This window comes from Epinephelus lanceolatus, chromosome 18, assembly GCF_041903045.1.
Source record: "Epinephelus lanceolatus isolate andai-2023 chromosome 18, ASM4190304v1, whole genome shotgun sequence".
In the NCBI taxonomy this organism is placed as follows: Eukaryota; Metazoa; Chordata; class Actinopteri; order Perciformes; family Serranidae; genus Epinephelus; species Epinephelus lanceolatus.
Genome location: NC_135751.1, coordinates 17,348,847 through 17,372,952, shown reverse-complemented (window position 1 = coordinate 17,372,952; position 24,106 = coordinate 17,348,847). Strand labels below are relative to the sequence as shown.

Below are 24,106 nucleotides of genomic sequence, written 5' to 3'. Positions count from 1 at the left end.
AAGTGCTGTGGTGTACTATCCAAGCCTGGCGCTACGCACATGCAGTGGTGCCATCAGTGGTCTCTGCAACATCAGAAACGCGCCAGGCACGCACACAAAGCGTGCGACATGAAGAGGCAGCTGACCTGAGAGGTTTGAGCTCGCCTCCAGGGTAGACGCAGTCAGTATCTAACACTCTCATGTACTACTAGCATATAGTACACCAAAGTACACACTCAGTGACCTGTAGAGACGCACACAGAGGACAAACTGGATCTACGTCTGTTTTAAGTGGCAGTTCACTACTGTACCATTAACCTTGGAGAAATGAACTAATAAAAGTGTGCTTCTGTACCCGTTCCTTGTCTCTATTTAATTTGTCCTTTAAATGAATTCCCTGAAGGTTCTCTGTCTGAGCAGACCTAAGAATAATGCAGGAATAACACAAGAATTCCACTGGTATTGTGCATAACATTTGCAGGAGTAGATTCTAGGCATTGGGTTGAAAAAAACAAGAAAAGGAAAGCAGGTTATAGCAGAAACAAAGAAATAATGCCTGCCAGTAAACAATGGTTTGGAAATCCATCTAAAAATAAAAACGCTATCTTCCATCGACCCATCCCTGCATATAGATATTTGTGCCTGAAAACTGCAAGTCACCGAATTACACACCACTTTTTTGTTGCGGTGTAGGCCATGATTGGCCAGCCGCATCACTGCAACACAACACAGGAGAAAGAAAATAGGGCATGGCTCTGTTATCCAGCCGCAAGCAGCAATACAGGTCAAAGCTGCTGAACTTTGCAAGGCAAAGCTACAAGTAGAGCAGGTTCCTTCTATTTCGAAAAGAATTGATGCCTTAACTTGCAGTATGTAGTGTGTTTTTATCAACCTGATAACTCATATCTCAAGTGTCTCTGCCTTCCTTTGGTCGCCTCCGCTAGCCAGTTGTACATGTCTTGCTTTTGTCCTCACACAGTGATGGGAATCGTGACGGCGTAAGAGCAACGAGAGAGAGAATGTGGGTGGGCAAAGAAAAAGGAGGTGGCATAAGCAGGTGAGAGACAAATATACATCCCTTTGTACTGATTATTATCTTGGTCCAAATGGACTGCATCAATAAAAGTATGGAACATATAGCCTTTCCTCACTGAGAATAACAAGTAATAAAGGCAGAACAAGAGAAGAGAGATATTTGAAAGAAGGGCAACAAGAAGAGCAAAGGGCAGAAAAGAGGGACTCCTGCTTCTAAAGGGTGAGCTTGTTAGTGAAAGGAGACGGCATAAGAAGCATTGAACGCATGCTCAAACGCTCACCCACAAATGGATATAATAACACACATATTCTTGTGACAGGCACGTGTGTCCCTGAGTATTCTTGAAGAATGTGTCCCCGTGACATCAATACAACTGTAGCAGTTAACGTGCCAGGCTTTGCCATTTTGCCTGCCGTCCATTCTGCTCGCCGTCCAATAAACCGAATCTTGCACTTGGTGGATGGAAGAATGGGAAAGGGGGGAAGGAAAGAAAAACAAAAGCGATTGATATAAATGATCTGCCGGCCGAGAGAGGCCCCCAGGCAGGGGCGAGCAAAGGTCCGCTCGATACCAATTGATCGTGGGAGGCCCAGGCATTCGTCTTAATTCTGACTAATTAGGGCAGTGGCTGACGAGGAGGGGGTAAGAGGGACAAGTTGTTGGAGTGTGTGTGCATGTGTGTCTGTGCGTCAATGGGACCTCCCAGATTACAAAATCAAGCCCCCATGTTTACAAAGCGTGGAACAAGTGGAGGATTAAGGAAATCAGTTTAGGAAACAACAACCGTCACCACATTAGTGCTGCTGCCAGAATAATTCCCCTGTCTTCAGTGGGTTGCCTGACAGGCAGGACGGGAGTAAATCCTTCCCTCACTTTTTTTTTTTTATCTTGTTTGTGTGAGAACTGCTGATTATCTTCTGCCAGCACAAGTCTGGCCTTTGGTAGCCAAGAGGCAGTAGAAGAGAGATGCTTCTCGAGCCTCACCCATTGCACAGATAGACATCAAAGCCTTCTAATTGGCGGCAAAGAAAAGTTGGGCTTGATCACCAGAACCATTGGGATAAAAGCGTGATTTACTTGCGCAGTCCTTGGTCTAAAAAATGATGGGATGTGAGCTCCTGGTCGAGGGTGAGAGAGACAAATCTGTGGACACCTGAGGCAAATTGCTTTAGTGTGCTGTCCTACAGTAGTAGATAGTAGTGCAAACTGAGAACAGGAGATGTGGGCTGGGAGGTTAGAGGCAAAGCCCCTTTAAAAATCGCAGCATTTGGGAGTAGACATTGAGCGGGTGCTGAGAGCCTGGCTTAGACTCTGATTTCTATCTGTCACTCCCTGAGGATGTTAGCAGCGTGAAGTGGAAAGTGGCAGGAGGGAGGTATCACTATGAATGAGGGGCAGCAGTAGGGACGATTCTACCTGACTGGAGATCACAATCTGACAACAGAAACACACACACACACACACACACACACACACACACACACACATACAGGCATTCATGAGCTGGCCTCGTGCAGCACTGGCCACACAGACAAAAGTGACAAAATATCAGCAAGTAAAAGTGACAGACAGGCTGCGTATCTGTATCAGACAAGATCCCATTGTGGAGGGGAGACAAAAAATAAAAACCCAGGCAGGCCGAGCTGACTTGCGCCCTTTGTCACTCACTCTCATAGACCAGGGGAGACTGACAGATACACTTGAATATCAGCTTCTCGCTCTTGTTCATTGACACATAAACTTCACTGCCCTTTCCACCTCTGGCACCTTGTTCCCTGCCAGCTATTCATATCCCAGCCCGCTTCCCTTTTGCCACCGGCCCCCAGTGGGCTGCGATCTATCAGGGGTTCATGAACAGAAGTGCATAAACTAACGGTGGGTATCTGGATATCCTCACCCAGACTATAAATACCTCATCGGCTCCAGACGCGGTGTCAGTCTTCTCACATCAAATTAACCAATCAGGGTGGACATGTCCCCTGAATTCTCTGCTCGTCAGCTCAAGTGTGATGTCCTAATGACTGCCTGGCCGTCGATACCGGAACACATAACAGTGGGCCCTGAGGGGGACAATTAGGGAGAGTAGGAGATGTTTTCCCTGATAAATGTTGTCACTGCTGGTATTGGTACTAATAAGCTGTAATTTGCTGTTGTAGACTCTGATGACACACACTGTAACAGCACAACCAGACAGATGGGTGAGCCCTACAAGGCTTAACATGAAAGTGACACAAATTATTTCATTAACTCAGAATGGTGGGATTTACAGATATGTATGCAGTGTTTATGAGATCAGGTCTGTGTGACATATTGAATATTCACCAGTTGTGCAGTAGTGTGCTTGAGAAAAGAGAGAGACAAATGTCATCATAGTGTCCCATCAGGAGTTTTGTTGTGATTATTACAGCACAAACTCGAATTTGCAGCAATATAGCTGAAGACAATGTGGTGAAGTTCGGTGTGATGAAAAAGTTATTCAAAGAAATCATGCTAAGTTTTGAAACTGTATTATTAACTTTATTATTGATAGGTAAATGTTCTTGCTTGTAGTACTTCCTCCCTGGCTCAATATCAAATAAAAGTGTTATTTTTTAAGATATAATCTCAATCTAGCACCAAAAAAAGTCCTCAAGCATTAACATATTTGCAGGGAAGTTGGTTTGTAGTTGACTGTAGCAATCCCAAGTGACAGCAACATCAGAAAGAAGGAACAAAAGAAGCTCGAAAAATACCAAGGGCTGAAAATGAGCTAATAAAGATGTGGGGAGTAAAGGCAACAGTGGTGCTAGTGGTAATCGGAGCACTCGGGGCTATGACCCACAAACTGGGAGATTGGCTCCAACCAATTCCAGGTACAACATCTGAGGTCTCTGTCCAGAGGAGTGCAGTCATAGGAACAGCTAAGATACTGCACAGAACCCTCAAACTCCATGGCCTCTGGTAGAGGACCCAAGCTTGAGGAGGAGTCAGAGGGAAGACACACCGCCACCCCCATGAGCGGGGATCTTTATAAATATAGAGAGATATATATATAATGCTTCATAACTAGTAACTGGTGTTGCAGTAGGCACTATTGAACTAGGGCCCGTCAAAATAGCATGTGCTATGGCCTGCTGTAACTATCTTCCGCCACTGCAAAAACAAGACCCCAAATTCTTGCAGAGAATTATTGGTTGATCTTTTTTTTTTTTTTTTGGACTAATGAATAAATCATTTAGTCTGTAAGAGAATATCAAAATAATGACAAATGCCCATTCTCTGTAATCAACTCTGAGAACAGCCTAAAAACCCAAAGACATCCAATTAACAATATTATGATAATAAGAGCCTTTTCACTTGATAAATAACTTAATTGATTGATCTGTTATTACAACTGTTGCAGGAAAATGTTGTGCTGATCAAACTATCAAATAATCAACCGCTCATTGCAGCACTGCTTCATGGCTCTTGATGATAACAGAAAAGACCTTTTGATGGACTTCCTCTTCAACATGCATGAGTGTGTGTTCAGCTCTCTCCCACCGGAACAAAAAAAAGCTCTTCTTATTGGCTCTGAGCGGAGGGACCAGATGAAGAATAGAGGGCCGGAGAGAGAGATCATCATAAAGACACAGGTGGCGTGAGACTGCGCCGCGCTGTCTGATGTGTGGGTGAGTGACGGCTACCGGTAGAGTGGGGTTGACTCAGCCCGTCAGCAGACGCGACACCAATGCCAGTCTGCAGCGCCAACTAACAATCAGCATGAGCATAAGCCTCGCCGGACTGCTTTCCCGCTCTCTCTCTCCAACTTTTACTTTCCTCTCTGTGTCACCATCCTGCCAGAACAGTGATGTGTATTGTGTTGTCAGCGTGGCAACACGGTGTCACCATAAACTGTCATGTGCTGATTCGCTTGAGTCAATATTTACCCTGATTCGAGTAGCCTTGTTAGGCAGTCATCTGACAGCAATTCATCTGATTACGGACTTATTCAAATGTGGCATAGGCGGGGAGAAAATCTGTGTGAATTTGCTTAGATTGGCAGTGCATTTGGGGGAAATATTGGAATATACTGGAGGTTACATATAAACACCTATACTGTCAAATATCACCCTGACACTGTTTTGTACAGGAGGGAGGAGGGAAATTGCATTCAGCTTTTAACAGCAAAATAACAATTCATTTTAAAATGAGGTGACTGATGTGTCACAGAGGATAATCAGTGATGACTGTGGGGGTTGTTCTGCTGTCAGTAAGCAGACAACTCAGTCAGCGTTTCATGTATTCATTTACAAAGACTTAAAAGTAGCCTAAGTACAGCTAAATCTGCACTATCCATTTCCCTTTTATATCATCTCTCTAAGAAGCCCCCAAAATCCATCCTTTATGCCCCATACCAAGCCAGGTCTTCAATTTAATTCCCCATCTGTGGCCAGCTTGAAATATTATCCAAGAAATGAGATCCGTGACCCTGAATACAGAGTGTGAAGCAGCACGGGGAGCAAGATGGAGACATGGCCTGATTCTGTGGCTAAGAGGCATGCCTTAGTGGGGGGGGGGGGCTGGATCCCCTCCCCAAGTGGCATGGCTAAATATTTGCCCTCCTCCACTTGGCTGTCTAGACGCATCCACTCAGCCCCCCCTTCCCATCACTCCTCTGTTCGGCTCAGAAGCGGCGAGAGCTGGCACGGTCAGCTAGGCAGGGCGCCAAACTCACGACAAAAAGTTTTTCCTCACTGCCAGAGGTCACGGAAGTTCAACAACCTGGAAAGAATGGGCTGCGCATTTTTAAAACCTCTGTGCCACCATTTGGGGAGTCACACGCGCACAGAGCAAGGGACAGGAGGAAAAAAAAATGCTGTCAAATGGTCTTTGTGCTTCCCAATGATTTGGAGAAAGGAACCCTCAGAACTCGACGAGCGGTCTCTGCGGACTTCTCCGCGTTAGTATTCCATATTCATTACCTTTTCTCCACATTCACATGGCAGGGTTTTAATTGCCTACAATTCAGACTAAAAAGCTAGATGAGCAGAGTGAAAGCACCATGCCTCCTGAGAGGGAGATGTGGGAGGTCCACCACCAGCACACTCAACCTGATAGACGCATAACTACTAATAAGAGCCCTCATTACGCATAACCAGATTATTCCCTCTGCTATCAGCTCAAGTTAATTTTTCTCCTCCAAAGGGACACACAGCCACTTGGCTCCAGCAAACTGATGAACCAGCGCACATCACTGCTGTGTAGCCACTTAAGCTGAAATCCAAGCAGCTCTGTACAGATCATTAAACAAGTCAAACAAAAACATCTTTTAATTTAATGACTCCTCTTTATCCATCAGAGGTGTAAGACTTGAGTCACAAATCTGGTAACTTCAGATTGCACAAGACAAAACTAACAAGAACCAGCAATCTGGCTCCAACACCACTGACTCATATCTCCACTTGTGCTTAAACTTTTTAATTGAAATGAGTTGGCACCACCACTGAACCAAAACTTTACTTGAGTATTTCCACTTTATGCACCACAACATTTCAGAAGAAATTATTGTACCTCTCATTTCACTTCATTAATTTGACAGCTACAGTTACTAATTACTTTTCAGATTAAGATGTTACTTAAGACATTACAAAATACAATGGTGTTAAGGATTAAAACAGTGGCTCCCAACCATTTTGCTTTTCTTCTTACAAAAAGCAGCATTCAGATCAGACAACCCAGAAAATAATGTAGAACAAGTACTTCTATATTTGATACTATGAGCACATTAAAGTGGAAACAGACAACTATTCCTTCCCTAGCTTTTCCAAGTGGTATCATTGCTGGTGCCGTAGTCGTCAAAATCACCGCATCCTCAGTGTAGCAACTACCAGTAAGAACAAAATCGTGAGTTTATTCATTCATCTTCTCTATAATAGAGACATAAAAGCAGAGAGAGATGGTGCCAGGCTGCCAGCCTGACTGGATCGCCAGTCAGCCTTCATTTCCCAGGAGATCGTACCCGCTGGCCAACAGAATTACATAGTGAAAACGATGCTCACAGGGAGCCAATCTCAACGCCAATAGTGTCATCATTCTATAGCCATAGAGCGCAGCAGGGATGACGTCTTTTTTGCAGGCTGACGTAGAAGTTAGCGTCCCTCTGGTTGGCTCATTAAAAAAAACAGTGGGATTTTTCCATAAGATCTGTGGCGAGAAAACTTTTATGATACTAACACGTTTTTTTCAGCAAGATAATCTTGACAAATGAACATGAACAGGTGAAAGACAAACTACATGGTTGCACGACTTGTGTTGCTTCCACAACAGGGCTGTAAAGTGGCATTCAGAGTGATGGTGTTTTGTAGTCTCATTTAGCTACCTGTTGGCAACCGCTTCAAAATTCACGGGTTGCCACAGAACAAAGCGTCAAAGTTTCTTAAGCTTGTGTTAACCACAGACATTATTTCAGGAATCTGTGGGAAAAACTTTGAGACGAGGGAACCAGGAATGCAAAAATGCTAAGTCATTTTTTGGTGTTAGGACGTATTCCTGCACCACTATATTACATTGTGTAAAAACCTGTCTATTGCCAGTTTAAGCCGATAATACTTCTATACATTAATAGGATTTTTAACACAGTACTTTTGCTTTTACACTGTGGCTATGGTACTTCTACTTTGATAAAAGATTTGAGTACGTCTTTGACCACTGAGCAATATTAACATTTATGTTGAGGTAACTTTTGTAACACGAAATCAGTGAACCCTTCACACAGTAAATGTGGCGAGACAATCTTGGCAACCAAGATTTGATATCCCTAATGTTGTCTTGCAGAATCAATAAGCAATCAGCAATGTTTAATAATGGCAATCTGACACTGATGGATGGGCAGCAACAAGTCAAACATTACTTAAGACCACTGACTTAACTACTACTTTACTACTTTCTCTCTCGCTTCTCTTATTACTTCTCTGTGCTCACCAAAGAAAGTCTGTGTGTCTGTCAGAGTGAGTGTGTGGGTGGGTGGGGGGCCAAAGAAGAGTGAGAGACAGAGTGCATGTTAGTATGTATATATGTATGGATGTATGTATGTGTGAAAGAGAGTGAGTTGTTAGAAGGAGGTAAAAATAGAAGAACAGAAGTGCACGCTTTTATAGTAAATAACAACAATATATGTATACTGTTAATTATTATGCGTAGTGGTTGACATTACTGTTAGTGACATGTCGGTCGCCTGGTTTCCACCCACCCGTCATGTCTCACAGGTTGGATCACTGATGTCTTCTACAACTCTGAAATGATAAAAATGAATCACTTTAATGGTCCTATCAATTCTATTCAATGAAAAATTACATTGCTCTAACACTGCCATTAATTTACCTGAGTTATCTCCTGCAACATAACAGAGTTAACTGACATGTTGTATATGTGAATCCATATCTCCTCACTTCCTCATCCCTAAGACATCAAATATGTAACAGGCTTATTCAATAGAATTACCTCCATTTTAAAGTTTGAGCGACCATGTGATGAGGAAGCAAACTGCTAGAGAAGATGAGGAAACATGCCTGTTACACATGCTGCTCTTCATTGCTCTGCACTGCCTGGTTGTTCTGGGCTCTGGTTATATTCTGTCACATTAACGTTGGGATAGAGGATATGTTGACAGAGAGAGGACATTGCACATTGAGACTGTAGGGCTTTTCTAAGGCTGGTGGCATTGGGACATGAAGACAAGTGTGTATCTGTGTGTGTGTGTGAGCGCGTGTATAGAAGAAAAGGGTTGCCTGTGGAGCGGAGCATGTGGATGCCCACCCACTCAGCAGCCTCGCGGCCCTCGTCATTTCGCATCAATCCACAGCCCCTCAATATAAATAGGACAGGCGTCCTAAAGCTATGCTGTACTAAGAGAGGCAATGGCATTATGCATCGACCCTGGGCCCCTCAGCTTGAAATATGACTATACGCCAGCCTGTTGTAATGGCAGTTTCCCTCTAACTTGCACACCACTCAGTTAACAGGGCACTATTTTGGCAGTTAGTATGTACGTGAAATGAAAGTACCAGCAGACATCAATGAAACTGCAACTTTGGAAACCAACTTCAATTTTTAACTGAGAAAGAAGCAAAAATGTTTTCCCAAGAGTTAATTACTCTATTTTTGTTTCACACACTGTACACAGTTAACGAAATTCTTTACAGCACTGAGTTGCACTTTCAGTTTCATTACGGGACATTCACGTCCGCACCCCAAACGCATGGATGTATAAAGAGAACTGGACACAGCGTTGGAGGCAGGGCCCTGTTCATTCCAACGAAAGTGGCTCAGTGGCGCATTAACACAAAAAGTTAAGCTGCGCATATAGAATTCATAGTTGTGTAATACCTAGATACGCCTATTCAGTCCCACAGAGTTGCTCACCTGGTCCTAGCGTATATGCCAAAAAAAACAAACAAACAAACAAAAAAAAAAACATTCTAACTTCCAAGTTTACTTCAGCAGTATGCGGCCGTTGAAGTGTTTTTCCAACCATCGGCGCCTGTGAGTTCCCGCTCATTGACCTCACGCTGTGATAAAGCCACAGATTTTTAAATCATTTTCCTTGGCTCTAGGAAAGTTTTGCTAATATAAAACCTCCATGAATCATATTCATAACAGAAAGAGTTAGAATTGACCTTGCAGTTTGAGGTGTCCTGTCAACAGTTTTACAGATGTCTCTTTTGTAATCATGGTCTATGGGGAAAATGCTCAATGGGGCACAGGGGATTTTTTCACTGCGATGTGATGAGTGTCAAATGGGGAAAATTGGCAGTAATGCTGAGCAGTGTTCCCAGAGACCTGAGACAATTACCCTGATGATCAGCACTGTTTCCACACTCTCTGTGGCTCATAGAGCAACTACTTCCGGTTTAGAGCTCGGCTTATTTGAATGGGGATGAAATTATTAAAACCGATGTTATCGGACCCAGTGAATCAAATCCCGACAGTGAAACACTTTGCGGGGGTTGAGACACAAAAAGTTATCAAGTGATTTACAGACATCTCTTTCGCTAAGACAATGGGAAAAAGTATTTTTTGGGCCACAGGGCATCATGTGACAGATGTAATTACACTGTTTGGCCACTACAAAAATTGGCTTCAAAGACCAGCGCACTTCCTGGGGGTCTGCTCAAACTTAAGGAAAGCATGCTGGAAAAATGCCAGTCATTTTTTTTCAATGCAGCACTTAATTCATGGATAGAATTAAGCAAGAAGGAACAAATTGTCTGTCTGTTTTGGTCCAATCTGAAATGCGAACAAGTAAAGTACTGAGCACAATGGACCAACTTATTCCATCTGGTTTCACAATTGTTTAAGGGTGAAGTTTTTTAACTTGATGAATTTTATAGAAAGTACAAAGTGGGCTAAATATGTGAGCAAATGCGTCTGGGCTGTAAGGAACTGAAGGTGGTGCACTAAAATAGAGAGTACAGTTCCAATAGCTTCCCCGTGGCGTCACAGAAGCTTCACACTTCATTACTGCAAGGCCAGCGACGTGTGAAGCCATTATGTAGGAGCAGTGGGAAGGGGAGCGTGTTTGTGTGCGTGTGTGTGTTGGGGGTATAACTAGGGGGTGCGGAGTGTATGTGTGTGTGTGTTTGGAGGGGCGGAAAGTGTGTGTGTGTGTGTGGGGGGGGGGGGGGGGGTCAAATAATAACCCCCCTTGCTCAAAGTGATTTCTGGAAGCAGGATCAACCCATTCACATGGAAACATTGTTTAATGTATTCAAACAGCTGGGAGGTGTTGTCTGTTGTCCCAGTGTCAAACGAAAGAGTACGAACAAACAGCTGGCAGGGCATTTTCTTTACTCCACGGCTCTGCTTACATCTATACTTTAATAAACATACTCTGATGCACATGCATGGAGCAATTTGCAATGAATCACATACTAAATAAGCTCCAAACTAACTGTCATGCAACTAAATCCAAGAGTCAGCTTTATCCTCCTTTATCATGAGAGAGGAGTAAACAAATCGGTGTCCTCTACTTCCACCCAGTGGCAAAAAGCAGAATGTCACACTCGTTCAGGCTATTCTTGAAAACATATCTTTATGTCATCTGTGCCCCAATTTACACAGGCAAGGATCCCGGTAATGAAAAAGTTAGTGTTTAATGGTAAAAAACAAATGCAATCTTCAGCAACTTGTCACTTTATGTTCCAACTTTTAATTTCACAGTGCCAATGATGTGTTGCACCAACGCTCTCACAGGTTTACAGTCAAACAAACCTTCAAAGAAGTCATCCTCTTATTTAGATGTGAAACAAATACTATTTCAGTACTTTGATATGTTGTGATGCTTATGTTCTGCCAAAGGCTGTTTGATTGCCAGCTGCCCACTGAATTTAAAAAGAATAGCTGATTATTTTGAAATCAGCATTTCAATTAGACTAGAACTGGCATGCCCAGTGCCCAAAGCCTACGAGTGAGTGCACAAGTACTTCTGTTAACTGCGGGACAATCGAACATTAGTTTTCAATCAAGAACTTTGAGATTCGTGGCAGTATCCCAGCACGCTTTATGTGACTGCCAACACTAGGCTTTTAGCACTGATTGAAATTTTGGCTGCTGAAATTAATTTAACAAGCCAGACTAGCAGCATGACAAAGTTTTAGCAGCCATTTTAATTAAAATGGACAGTTGACAAGACCTGTGTCCATAGACCACACGCTGTAATGTAGCGTATGCATACAGGGGACAAAGCAGATACCAAAATTCCTTAATGTAGAACACGTAGACATCCAAGAGGGGCAATAGGAAGATGTAGGTGTGGAGGTTTGGTAGGAAGAGAGGAAATTAAACACACAAGCTGCCTGTGAAGACACCACAGCAGGAACATGGGGAACGGATTTGGGAAGCCAATACCTTTGTCTACTACAAGGGAAATCTTAGATGTGAGATAGATATGCTGAGGTCAAACAAGAGCCTTTATCCATATTCATCCAGAACAACTTACTTTTTAGACACAATCTGACTGTGAGAATAGGCTACAAACTTTACGGCTGAAAATGGAGAAAACGACAACTGAGAAAATTCAACATAACTACTGGTTAACTAATATAGAAACAGCCCACCATTTTAAAAACTTCCCTAATGTTTTGAGTAGGGTTGCAACGGTATCAGATTTTTAAGGTACGATAACTGTCTCAGAAGATATCACAGTTTCACGGTATAGGTATTATCAGATACAATGAACCTTAAAGGTGTAAAAACAGGAGGTTTTTTTAAACAAACACTTTATTATATTTTAAACCATTTTTAAAATTGAAATATGTGTAAAAAGTCTGACAAGCAGTGGAGGAGAAAAGAAAATGTGCACCAGGTGAGATTCTCTCTGTCTAGTTGCATTTTATTCAAATTTACACAGTACCATACCGTAAATTTTATACCAATATTTTACATTTATTTTATGTATGTAGCCTATTTATTTTTGCCTAAATTTGATTTAACCAGGAATAGTCCCAGTGACAATTCAAAATCTTTTTTCAAGGGAGTCCTGGCCAAGACAGCAGCATGAAGAATTATAGGCTACTTAGAAGAACTAATAGACTAAAAACACAGCATTAAAAGTTAAAACAAAAGAAATAAAATTCACAAATAAAAACAAGCAACAGACTTAAAACAAACAGCCAATTTACGACATACAGTTAAATTAGCTGCATTCAGCAAAGATACACGGTTTCACGGTAAGTTAACTGTTATATCGTTGCAACCCCGAGTGACTTTTGGCCTTTTACAAGAAAAACAAAGTGTGTTGCATAAATGCACGAACTATGATTGATGATTACAGAAAGTAACGTCTGAGATAGACTACACCATCAACTGAAACAAGAAAACTGTAAATGTACATGTTTAGTTAACTGTATTAATGTTACTTACACTTTCTCTTCGAGGTCTTTTTTTGTGTTGGGACTTGACAGCTAAAAATACTTTGTCGGCTGCTATATTCGTATATATAAGCTAATTAAAACACCACTGCCAACATGGCTTAGTTAAGTAGACGGTTACTTGTCGTTTGTACAAAAAAAAAAAAATCTGAAATATGAAACACGTCCAGTTTGCATTACCTTTTTTTGACAGGCAATGAGAAAGGACAGCCGTACGTGCGCCGCCGAAAGACCCCAGAGGGCCAAGATGGCTGCGCCCGTGACAGACGCCGGGGAGTTTGAAAGCTGGCTAAATGATCGGCTAGACTCGTTGGAAGTGGACCGTGAGGTGTATGGGGCGTACATTTTAGGGGTGCTGCAAGAAGAGGAGAGTGACGAGGAGAAAGAAGATGCGCTTCAAGGGATTTTATCCGCATTTCTGGTGAGTAATCCAAAGCGGCATGTCCCGCTCAGACACCGAGGCTGTGCTTTCTCATTTGTTGCTGTCCATCTTGTGTGCCGGGCGGTGCGAGTGACAGCGCAGATTTCAGCCGGCATTTCGTGGGAGAAATATCGACGGTAGACGCGACTGTGTTGCTTCAATGAACGTCTAAACACCACCGGCAGTCATATAAGCTGTTCGCTCCTGCCATGTACAATCCTATTCAGCAACACATGAATCAAAACCTAACACACTCTTGAACGTGTTTTGACATATTCGGCTACAAAGAGTGCTAACAGGTAGAGACACATGTTGGGAACTGGTTAGCTATGTGTATCCCTGTGTAGTTATACTGTAGTGCTGGTGAATGCACTGTAGTATCTAATCTTATATGTGTGTGTGTGATGAGCTTTGGCAGACTGTCCGTTTACCAGCTGTTATTCTGTTATTAGCTCATGAAGGGGTAATCCTTACTGTTCACATAATTTCCATAATGCATGATATGTGTATGTGCTGTCTATATACACTGATCAGCTCAAACATTAAAACCATGGACAGATGTTACGGTGGAATGTTCTGCTGTGAACTTTGGATCCTGGCATTGGTGTGGCTCAGACCAAGTACCCCTCTCATGGCAGAGGCACTCCTTGATGGCAGTGCCCCCCCAGCTGGTCAATGCACCCTGCTGCACCATAAAAACTGCTCAGGAATGGCCTGAGGAATGTGACAAAGAGCTCAAGGCATCAACCTGGCCTCAAAATTCAACTGATTCCACTCTGATTGAGCATCTATGGGATGTGCCGGTGCCCCAGAGGTACCACCGATCCATGCTAGGGCCTCTTTGTGTAGGACTTGGCCCTGACCTGTCGAGGCATAGACACAGGACCTCTGGGGGTGTCCTGTGGCGTCTGGAACCAGGGTGTTGGCGGAGGATCTTTTGAGTCCTGTGGGTTGTGAAGTGGGGTACCAGCATGTCCCACAGATGCTCAATTAGATGTGGATCTGGGGAAGTTGCAATTCTGCTGGAGGGGCACTGCCATCGGGGAGTGCCGTTGCCACAAGGGGGTGTACTTAGTCTGCAACGGTATTTGGATGGGTGGAGCGCATCAAATGGCATCCACATGGATGCCAGGACCAAAGGATTCCCAGCAGAACATTGCGTTGTTACAAGATAATCAATGTTAAGCATTTCACCCACCAGTGGTTTTAATGTTGTAAAAACTGTTGTAATGGTGTATATCCTCCTGAATACTGCCTCTGGTAGACAAACCACATATGGATTATAGTACCACTGTATGCATCATGTGCTGGTTGTGAATGAATCCAGTGGGTGCTCATCTGTTAAGCCTCATGTCATACTAACAGGCTGTGATGAAATTTGGCCTTAAATAACCTGTTTGGACAGTGAGCTGCTGTGTGTGTAATGTGAGCTGTTATTTGTACTTAGCTGTTATTTGTCTTTTGTTTGCAGGATGAGGACAGCGTGGAAATCATCTGCAAACAGATCATCAAGCAGTGGACAGAGTGGCGCAACAAATCAGCAGCCAAAACTGATGCTGACGATGGTATTTGTGTAACTTTGATTCACCCACATCCACAATCTCATTGAAATGAAAGATGTTGTGATCATGTCAGCACAATAAAAGCTCAGATTAAGTTATCAAGTTCGGCCTTTACAAATCTACATACAGTAAGTTGAATAGTTATGTAAGAGTAAAGTTATGTAGTCATATCAGAATCCACGTAAGTATTTCAAAAGTCCAAAAATAAAGCCAGCAGGCTCATCAACTCATTTAAATCTTGACTAAACAGAGCAAAGACAGCTTGCTACTGAGTCTGTCGTTAATACCAGTTAAACATACACAGGGATTAGCTCTTTGAGTTTTAAATCATTTGCTTTGAGTTTGGAGCAGAGTGCACAAAGACACTTTTGTCTTGCGGAGAGATTAACATTTCCTGAATAGAATCAACAAAAACAGTTCCTGAGACTGCAGAAAGTTCTGCTAAAATGTTTATGCCAAGAAGTGAGTTTGCTTTGTCAGTGTATTACTGGAGAGAGATTGTTTACTATGTACATAACCAGAAGGATGTGTATGCTGTGTAGAGTCTCAAGCTCAGATGGGCACCCTAGTAGCTCCTTCTGTTAATGTACCTTCATATTATATAAGAATATATTTAAATATACTTTTATTGGAAGTAAAGGTTCGACATGTTATCATGGTTTATTCTCAGTCTGGCTGTGTTCTGTCTTTGCTTTCCTGTAGCTGAGGTCCAGGCCATCGCCAGTATGATAGAGAAACAAGCTCAGATTGTGGTGAAGCAGAAGGAGGTGTCTGAGGAGTCGAAGAAGAGGAAAGAAGCCCTCCTCGCTCAATACGCTAATGTAACAGATGAGGAAGAATATCCTTTTTTTTTTTTGTAAATTATAATTTCATTTTAATAACCAATGTTTGACAATATAGAGAGCCTGTCCATAAACATATTTATCAGATTAAAGTATTTTATGTTCCATGATCCTTAAAATGTGAGTTCTTTCCTTGACAAAAGCACTGAAGCTGAAGAAGAGGAGCCACCAAGTGGAATTAACCCCACAGGAAATGATAAATGTATCCTTTCTACAGCTGTATACAATCAGAAGCTGTTTAAAATCACATGGAATTCAGTGTTGCAAATCGCAATATGAACGGATGATCCAGTGGTTGCATAACCCTTATTACACAATACACTGTTCCAATCATTTACACTCACATAATGATGTGTGGCAGTGATAAATCGGCAAAGTACTTTTGCTTTTGTCCAGCTTTCCTTTACTGAAAGTGTCAGCCCTGTTTAAGAACACCAATGTGGAAGAGGTGCTGAACAGACAAAAGCAGAAGCGGGAGCAGGCTCGTGAAGACGCTCAGAAGAAGAAGGAAGGGGACAAGATGCAGCGGGAGAAGGACAAACTAGCCAAACAAGACAGGAAAGAGAAGGAGAAGAGACGCACACAGAAAGGCGAACGCAAAAGATAAAACTAAGAGGAAAGACACTTTGTATGCGGAAAGGTTTTGTTATGAGACAACAATGAAAAACTGTAGTCATTGCCTCTTTTTAGCTAAACCTCATTGGCGCATTCAGTATGTGAACGTCTTCATCAGATCCTCCATGTCAGGTGCTTTCACTTCATATGTGTAAACAACAAGTTACTGGATACTGTGCAGATCCAAAATCCTGATGTTTGTTTTCTTGGATACTGAGAAAGAAAGATGTCAAGAAATAAAGCTGCAAATCTTTATATGACGATGATTCTGACAGTCGGTCGATCAAACAAATTATTGCTCATTTAAGTCTCCGCCGTTATGTTATTGCAGCGAGTGTGAAACATGCTTTGGCTGAGCTTTGACACAGTTACCCCTGAAATGATCAAAGTATACACTCGAAACACAAACTGGATTGATCATGGTAAAAGTGGAGGAATGCTTGTAAAGCAACTCAGTCTGCAGAGTTTCTGCTGTTCTCCTCTGTGCCAATATGCCTTTGATTTCTGCACAACTTCTAAGTAAAGGTGAGTATTCATGTCAAACTGTTTTGCTTTCATTTCAATGTTTGTTATACGGTCTATGCATTGTGTCAGAGAATAAAAACACAGGAGCGATTGCTAAATTATACCTCAAATATATCATGTACCATAATCTGAATGTTTATAATGAGGGTCATCATCTTTTGAAATTCATTAAAAAAAACCTTTTCAGCAATTTGGATTGCTTTATTTAAACATTTTCCATTTCCACAACATGTAACAAGAAGAACATACAACATGAACATTAAAATGAGAGGGAATGAAGCAACTCATATTTACAAAGCATCTACAGACTCACAACTCTTCTTCACATACAGCGAGCAAATTCTGGAGGATGGAGGGTGAAAAACTGTTCAGATATTCTACAAATGCCTGATCAAGCCAATCTTCGCAAAAAATAGAGCCTGTTTTCCGAGCAAACAATAAGTTGCTTAGCTGTTTGCCAAAGCTCCGAGCAGGTTAGAACATCTTCAATGGGGAAAACTGAGACAATCTAATGTTCCCCTGTCGGCATCCCGTCCAGTTAGGAAGAGGTGTACTGCTGCTAGAGAAGTGTTGCTTGTCGTTGCTTGTGATTTATACATTTGAATGTAAAACGCTGAATATTTACAGTTTCAGTATCTTTGGTTACAGTTTTAAACTTTTGATCAAATTACAGATAAAACAGTTGATTAACCAGGAAGAGGAAACAGGAAAAGGAAAAGTTGAGTGAACAGACGAAAAATAAAAGTTTCAGAAATTAATTGAAACATTTCGAAAGACATTTTATAATTTAGCATGTTAAAATCAAACTTCAGATATGGAGCAAGTCTTCAAAGACTTAACTGCATCCAGAGAATTATTGTTTAACTTGGCCATGTTACATTTCACTTGTAGTAATATTTGTTTTATGTATCTAATGAAAAATGTGATTAATACATTTAAATTCAAAACATTGAACCTTTTTTCCTCAGAAGTGTGAGTATCTTTGGCACAGTTCAATTCCAAAAATTGCAGAAAAATTACAATTTTTTTTAGGGATGCAACACTCTGTCAGCTGCATTTCTATTTTTGGCCGATAATGTTCTCATGATGTGTTCAAATGCAATCTTGTAAAATGTAGTTTCTGACGAGAAACTTGAATAAATACAGTTGGGGGAGAAACATGTTGATGTTTTCACATCAATGTAAAATGGATATTAGAGAAGAAATTAATTATGAAATATAAGGTAAAAAGACTTTTGCAGCAGTTTTTTAAACATGTTTTTCATGTGAAAGAAGGTTGTTTGTTTCTTAAATGTGTATATCTGAATTTGTGCCCACTCAAAGGTAGCATAATGTAAGACAGAATACATTTAAAACAGTTTTGCTGTTTTAATATAGGCTAATTAAGTTTTCTTTATTTCCCTGGCAAAACAGGGAATAAATAACATCAGAAACATCAGTATCCGTTATCAGCCAATTTGTTATTTCAAACATAGGTATTGGCCCAGAATCCCACAATCCCACAATCCGTGCATGTCTGCTTTTCCTGATTACAGCATTTTAAGGTTACACGAGAAAAACTGAAGCTGCAGATATTAACTGGAACATTTAAGAAAACATTTTAATAACTAGCATGTTCATTTTAAACTACTACCCTTATGATTCAATTATTGCTTGGGAATACTCAGAACTGAGGTTCCATTAAATTCCAATAAATAAGTAAAACGTTGAAGAATTCACTGAACTCTTCCTCATAAATAATGGCTTTAAATACAACAGTGATGAAGCAAGATTGATGTTAATTTGGAACTGAAAATCATGAATGAAATGGAGTTTAGATGCAGCAGGATAAATTACATTTCATGCAATTCCGACTGAACAAACACTGGCCACCTGAAGCTTTTGGGTGCCAAAAAAGTGCAGCCATCATAAAACTGCAAATGACTTATCTCATATTCTGCAATGATCACTGTGTTGCAGGTAAAATGTCACGATAAACTTGCAGGTAACATTCGTTTTTCACCCTGTTGCCTGTGGAAATTTATAATCAGGGCATTCTGGAGGGCTTTGAATTCAATCAAGACCTTTAACTCATGCTTGTTGCCTGCTAAATCATATCTTAAAAGAATATCCCTCAAATGGAGAGGAGCCCCTCTGTGTGTGTGTAGCCTCCCTGGTAACATGGTGGTCCTGCTTCTTGACAGGTTTCGGAAGTGTCATCTGGAGAGCACACCACAGGGCTGTGCAGAGCTTCCTGGTAGTGGCCGCGAGGTCCTTCAGTGCAATGACCAACAGCAGGGTGTCTATGAAACAGAAGCGAGTTAGGACCAGCAGCATTTGGGAGAGAGGAACATATGCCGTCCTCTACAATATGAGTTACCTCTGTCCTCTGTGAAATGAGCTCTCTGTCGCTGGTGTCTGGACATGCTGGCAATCTCCTCCTTGCGTCTTGCCTGGGTGATGCAAAGAGCCATATGATGCCTGCTCAGTGCTGTGTGGATGTTCATATGGAGGGGAGTGTTGCACAGATGCTCCATTCTATCCAGGAGGCCTGCCACCTGCAATACACCAGAAATTAATTTCTTAATGTGGTAGTACAGGACACAGTGCTTATTAATAGGTAAACATAACTGCACATCACTGTTGGAAAAAAACATTTATTTATTGATACATATTGATTCTGAATATTTGAAAATGGTTGATTTGAATGAGTTTTGTTTTTGTTTTTTACTTGCACTTAAGTGCATTTTTGAATGTTTGACTATTCCAGCAGCTTTTGAACATTTGCACTACCACAAGAGGGATAATGTTAAGTTTTAATTATTGTAAATGCCCAAGCAAAAAAACAGAGAAAGCCCCAGGAGACTGCATTGAAGGGAAGTAGTTTTCTCTTGATAAAACTCATGAGTGTGCAAAAATAATGCTGCAATTACCACCTTCAAACATAACAAGGCTGCTGTGACAAAATTCACCTGTAGATGGCAGTACGGAAGCAATTAATTTAGGGGTCTCACCCTTGCTTGTTCTCTCCTCTGATTAACAATGAGGTGGTCGACTCTTGTGGGATTAGGTGGAGTTTTGGGTATGTTAGTGTTGGCCACTGCTGTAGTCCTTCTTCCAGAAAATGTCTTGGTAAGGATGTCCTCTATCTGAAATACAAAACAAGTGAGGAAACAACAACTTAAGTTGTACCACTGCAACATTTTTATATACTTAAAAATAACTAATGAGCAATCACACAGCTAGCAAAAATAATATATGTTGTAATTTGCAGAGCTCATCTTTGTATCATGATATGTGATAAAATGTTTGTATTCCTGACATTAAATCATATTTCAAAAGCATACCCTCTTCCTCTCACTCTTCAAAGTCCTCCACTGCTCCAAACACTCATCCAGGTAGAAGTAAAGCTGGATCACAATTCCTCCTTGATTCATCACCATTGAATCTGCACTGGCTGAGGCCATGTCATGATAAGTGCTCTCTCTTCTGCAGGTCATCTTGTCACTGACACAGGAGCTAGAAGCTCCAGACTCTTTGGCTGACATCGTATCACCCACACCTATGCCAGGAACAACACTTCCATAGGACAGTGTGGATCTAGAGCTGAAATCTGAGGAGTTGATGGGCACGCTGGAGTACCCTCTGGGGTCATTCACAGTATACATGAAAGGTATGAGCTGCTGTGTATTCCCTACAGTGGCCATGCTGTTTTCCCCAAAAAATCTCTGAGACTGCACACTCCCCAGATGGTCAAAGTACAGGTTTTGTGAGAGAGCCTGTTTCTTATCCCCTCTTCTCATGTTAGTGTTGGTAGTGGGTCTTGAAAAGAAGCCTTCTACAAAGCCAGACATATGCACCCCCTTCTTTTCCCTCTGCATCTGTGGCTTGAGCTTGCTCTGTGCAAGGCCCTGTTGGATGTGATGCTCTGTATACTGGTTCATGCTCATGTTAATGGGGAGTGAAGTCTTCTCTTTGTGCATGGCCATGCTGCTGTGGTATTGGTTGGGGAGGTTTAAAGATGCAGAGAATGGCTTGGACGGCTGGAAGTACTCTGTGTTCTGTGGGCTGAAACCAGGTGGATCTTGAAAGGCATCATGTTTACATGTTTGTTTCCTCACTCCTCCATTTATTTCCATCTGCACTGTCCCAAAATCTCCCACCAGCCGTTTTTGTGTCTGCATCGCAGGAGTACTTTGTGTTGACATTGCAGGACTGGTGATTTTCCATTGTTCAACCATGCTGTCTTCATGGTTCATGCCCACTCTCTGCCTGTGAATGTTTGGAAAGTCTCCACGACATAAGCTATCAAGCTCACCAGCCATGAACGACTGAAAACTGCTGACCAGTTGGTTAATGTCCTGTGGCCCATACTGCTTGTTACTGATAGGCTTTGCACTGCTCTGGGTGTAATGGTTTTCATAGGGATTTAAGCATGGGCTGTTCATTTCATTTTGAGATCTAAATACATTACTGAGGTCAGGGAAACTATTCACATGCTGAATATTCCCTCTGTCTTTCTCAGGTGGCATGTTGTCAAATTTGCTTTGTTGTATCTGTGACAAGTAAGCATTTCCTGTCTTGGGTATTGGTAGACCTGGTGGCAGTTTCTGAGGACCGAGGGTGTAGCTGTCTTGGTCACCATTAGGCAAATTAAAAAGCCATTGTTGATTGGCAGAAAGGCCCCTGGACTGTTGATAAAACTCCTCAACATCTTTGTCCTTGGACTGTCTGTGTGCATTATTAAAAGCCTCACAGGTTTCATAGTTTGGAGGAAAGGTAAGATTATGTTGCATTTTCGCCTCTGACTGAAAATACTGTGGCAGTTCTTCTTTCAATGTCTTTGGAGACCAGATCGGATTACATGTAGGTAGGCCCCTGAAAGAAGAATCAAGGACTTTCTTTAATGTCAATTTTTTATGAAAACTAAACAACATGTGTAAAATATATTATTTTTTTTAAACAAACTCTTGATACAGTATATTTTTAGCTGTTCATCTCTGTGGTGTCACAGCCATAAATCATCTAATGCATACTGTAATATATATCCAACCCTACAGTGTCACAACCTTAAACCTTGACATACCCTTCACTGTAGTAGCTGTCCCGTGAATCAGCTTCATCCAAAATATTCGACACCAGACCCTGTAGATCAGTCTCCCCGTCACAGTCAGTATTATCAGTGGGCTTCCTGCAAAAAAAAGAAAACAAAAACAGCTGCATTTTATATTTTATTGTTTCTTTGACGGAATTCATTAGCAGTGTGGCTGACAACTTTATTTGTTTTCCTTCAACACAACACTTACGCCCAATACTACCTCTGAATACCTGAATAACATCCCAAACCTATTTTGATTAGGCAGAAAAGCAGTGTGATTTCCTTACACTGTAACAGGATAGTGCACTGATTGATATTAACACACTAAACCAGAACATAGTCCAAATGGAATACCTGCTTTCAATGATGCTCTTGGCATAGCTGATAAGGCCATAGGGATCATCATGAGCATTGTTAGACCAGGGTATGTAGGCTGCTGTGTCCTGTTCCTGTATTGAGACACTAGGGACAGCAACCGAGGGCAATGCCATGCTACCATTGCTCCCACCACCTGTATGTGCACTAGCCTAAAAGATAAAGACATAAAGATTAAGCAATCTAACTCACACAAAGCAGACTGATGCAAAGAACAAGACTTTTGGCAGATGCCACAGAAACTTTGTAAATGACAAATAAGAAAACATTTTGATCACAAAGTAATCAATTAAATTGTGAGGATTTGCTGAATTTTGTTTAATATTTTTGTATCCCATACAATATCAAAATGTACCAGTTTTACTGCATGTTACATTGGTGTACTATATTCTATTATATTATTACAACAAATATTGAGAATCATATCATATATTAGTCCGTGTAGACTGTTTACATAGACCTGTTGCCTGAACTGTTAATCACACCACTGTGGCTTTATCAGCATCATTCATGTTAATAATAATAACAACAATAGTAATAACTTTATTTGACTGCACCATTATTATCATTGCATTCTTATGTCAGTCTATATACCTCTTATCTTATCTCATCTTATCTTGAAGAGAACATTTTGGGTTTTTTTTAAGACATAGCCTTTGGCATTAGAACATTATGGTTTTCTCTATTTTCGGGTATTTCACAGGCCATAGCACCAATGGAGAAAATAACGAACAATTAAAATAATCGTTTGCTCTAGCTTCAGAGATAACAATCACAAAAAAAACTTAACTAGGTTTCTGCTATGAACTGAGATTAAAATAATGGCCGAGCTAACGTTAAAAGTTAAGCGATCAAAGGCCTGATCTACTTCCGTTCCAGATTTTAACTTTCTGAGCATGGTAACTACAATAGATGAATCAAAAGTTTATAATAGTTTTGTATTCTATAATCCACCCATTACACATGTGTATGGCTACTACAAATACCCCATGACAAATAAAGAATACCATAGCTATGACCATGCAATTACAGCTTACCTGATGCTGGTATGAGGGAAAGAGTGAATTTGCAAACATGCTCTGATGGCCGTCAAGAGCCATTCTGTGCTCCCTTGAACTTGATCTGATTCCTCTCTCCATTGCTGGTCTGGTGAGACACAATGTACTCATTGTTAATATTGGAAAAACCTCATATGGCAGAAGTTTGGGTTCACATAGTCATTATTAGCTAGCAAACCGCTACTTCAGAGGAGTGCAAATCAATTAGCTAACTTCGCCATTAAACTAAGAGGTTAACGTTAAGCTAGCATGCTGCCTTGGCTAATATGGCCTAAACTTTGGCCCTAATTAAAACTGCTTCCCTGCTCGTCAAATTTGGTGAACTTCGCAAAACAAATCACGTTATCTGAGTAAAATACGACAGTAACTTACCAACGTAATTTAAGCAAACGGAAACTTTTGGAGCTTAACGGTTCTCACGGCAGTTAGTACGTTACCCTCAAGTGCTCTCGTGACCCCTCAGCTCGAGCCCGTAAAAGTTTGATCCTGCCCTCGCGACCTGAGCGCCCATTGGCTGAGGTGTTCTACTTTTATCCAATACACATCAAGCAGGAGATCCGGGCGCATAGCAACGCCTGGTGCCACACAGGTGCCAGGGGGTCCTGTTATCCATAAGGAATAGAAGATATAAATTCAAAGGAATTACAATATGTAAAAATGCACTATTTATACTTTTTTTGTTGTTATACTTTACTTTCTCTTACTCCCAAAATGCATTTTGCATATAA

The 24,106-nt window shown here is 41.4% G+C and overlaps 2 protein-coding genes and 1 long non-coding RNA gene across 4 annotated transcripts in view; 1 reads left to right on the top strand and 2 right to left on the bottom strand.

Annotated features, from left to right (window-relative positions):
- Positions 1-13,155, bottom strand: part of LOC144458600 (uncharacterized) — a 152,478-nt gene extending 139,323 nt beyond the window's left edge. For both annotated transcript variants that reach the window (XR_013487991.1, XR_013487992.1), the window contains exons 1-2: positions 12,896-13,155; positions 8,190-8,268 (exon numbers count right to left, since the gene is read on the bottom strand). This is a non-coding gene — a long non-coding RNA (uncharacterized LOC144458600). The remainder of the gene's footprint in view (positions 1-8,189; positions 8,269-12,895) is intronic.
- Positions 13,122-17,058, top strand: ccdc43 (coiled-coil domain containing 43). The gene is made up of 5 exons (XM_033645302.2): positions 13,122-13,324; positions 14,796-14,889; positions 15,589-15,724; positions 15,875-15,930; positions 16,148-17,058. Exons 1-5 carry the CDS (start codon positions 13,151-13,153, stop codon positions 16,333-16,335), a joined length of 648 nt encoding a protein of 215 aa, XP_033501193.1. The 5' UTR covers positions 13,122-13,150; the 3' UTR covers positions 16,336-17,058.
- Positions 17,059-18,506: 1,448 nt separating this feature from the next.
- moto (minamoto) lies at positions 18,507-23,420 on the bottom strand. The gene is made up of 7 exons (XM_033644663.2): positions 23,358-23,420; positions 22,300-22,472; positions 21,934-22,038; positions 20,195-21,725; positions 19,862-19,996; positions 19,228-19,405; positions 18,507-19,150 (listed from the first exon to the last, which is right to left on the bottom strand). Exons 1-7 carry the CDS (start codon positions 23,418-23,420, stop codon positions 18,960-18,962), a joined length of 2,376 nt encoding a protein of 791 aa, XP_033500554.2. The 3' UTR covers positions 18,507-18,959.
- Positions 23,421-24,106: the final 686 nt, after the last annotated feature.

Excerpts from the sequence above, each read along its gene's own strand:
- ccdc43 (XM_033645302.2), top strand. The coding sequence starts at position 13,151 with ATGGCTGCGCCCGTGACAGACGCCGGGGAGTTTGAAAGCTGGCTAAAT. Across the intron at positions 13,325-14,795 it reads GGATTTTATCCGCATTTCTG|GATGAGGACAGCGTGGAAAT; the intron begins GTGAGTAATCCA and ends TTTTGTTTGCAG. Across the intron at positions 15,931-16,147 it reads CCCCACAGGAAATGATAAAT|CCCTGTTTAAGAACACCAAT; the intron begins GTATCCTTTCTA and ends TGAAAGTGTCAG.
- moto (XM_033644663.2), bottom strand. The coding sequence starts at position 23,420 with ATGGCTCTTGACGGCCATCAGAGCATGTTTGCAAATTCACTCTTTCCC. Across the intron at positions 21,726-21,933 it reads GACAGCTACTACAGTGAAGG|GGGCCTACCTACATGTAATC; the intron begins GTATGTCAAGGT and ends TTCTTCTTTCAG. Across the intron at positions 19,997-20,194 it reads TGAAGAGTGAGAGGAAGAGG|ATAGAGGACATCCTTACCAA; the intron begins GTATGCTTTTGA and ends TTTGTATTTCAG.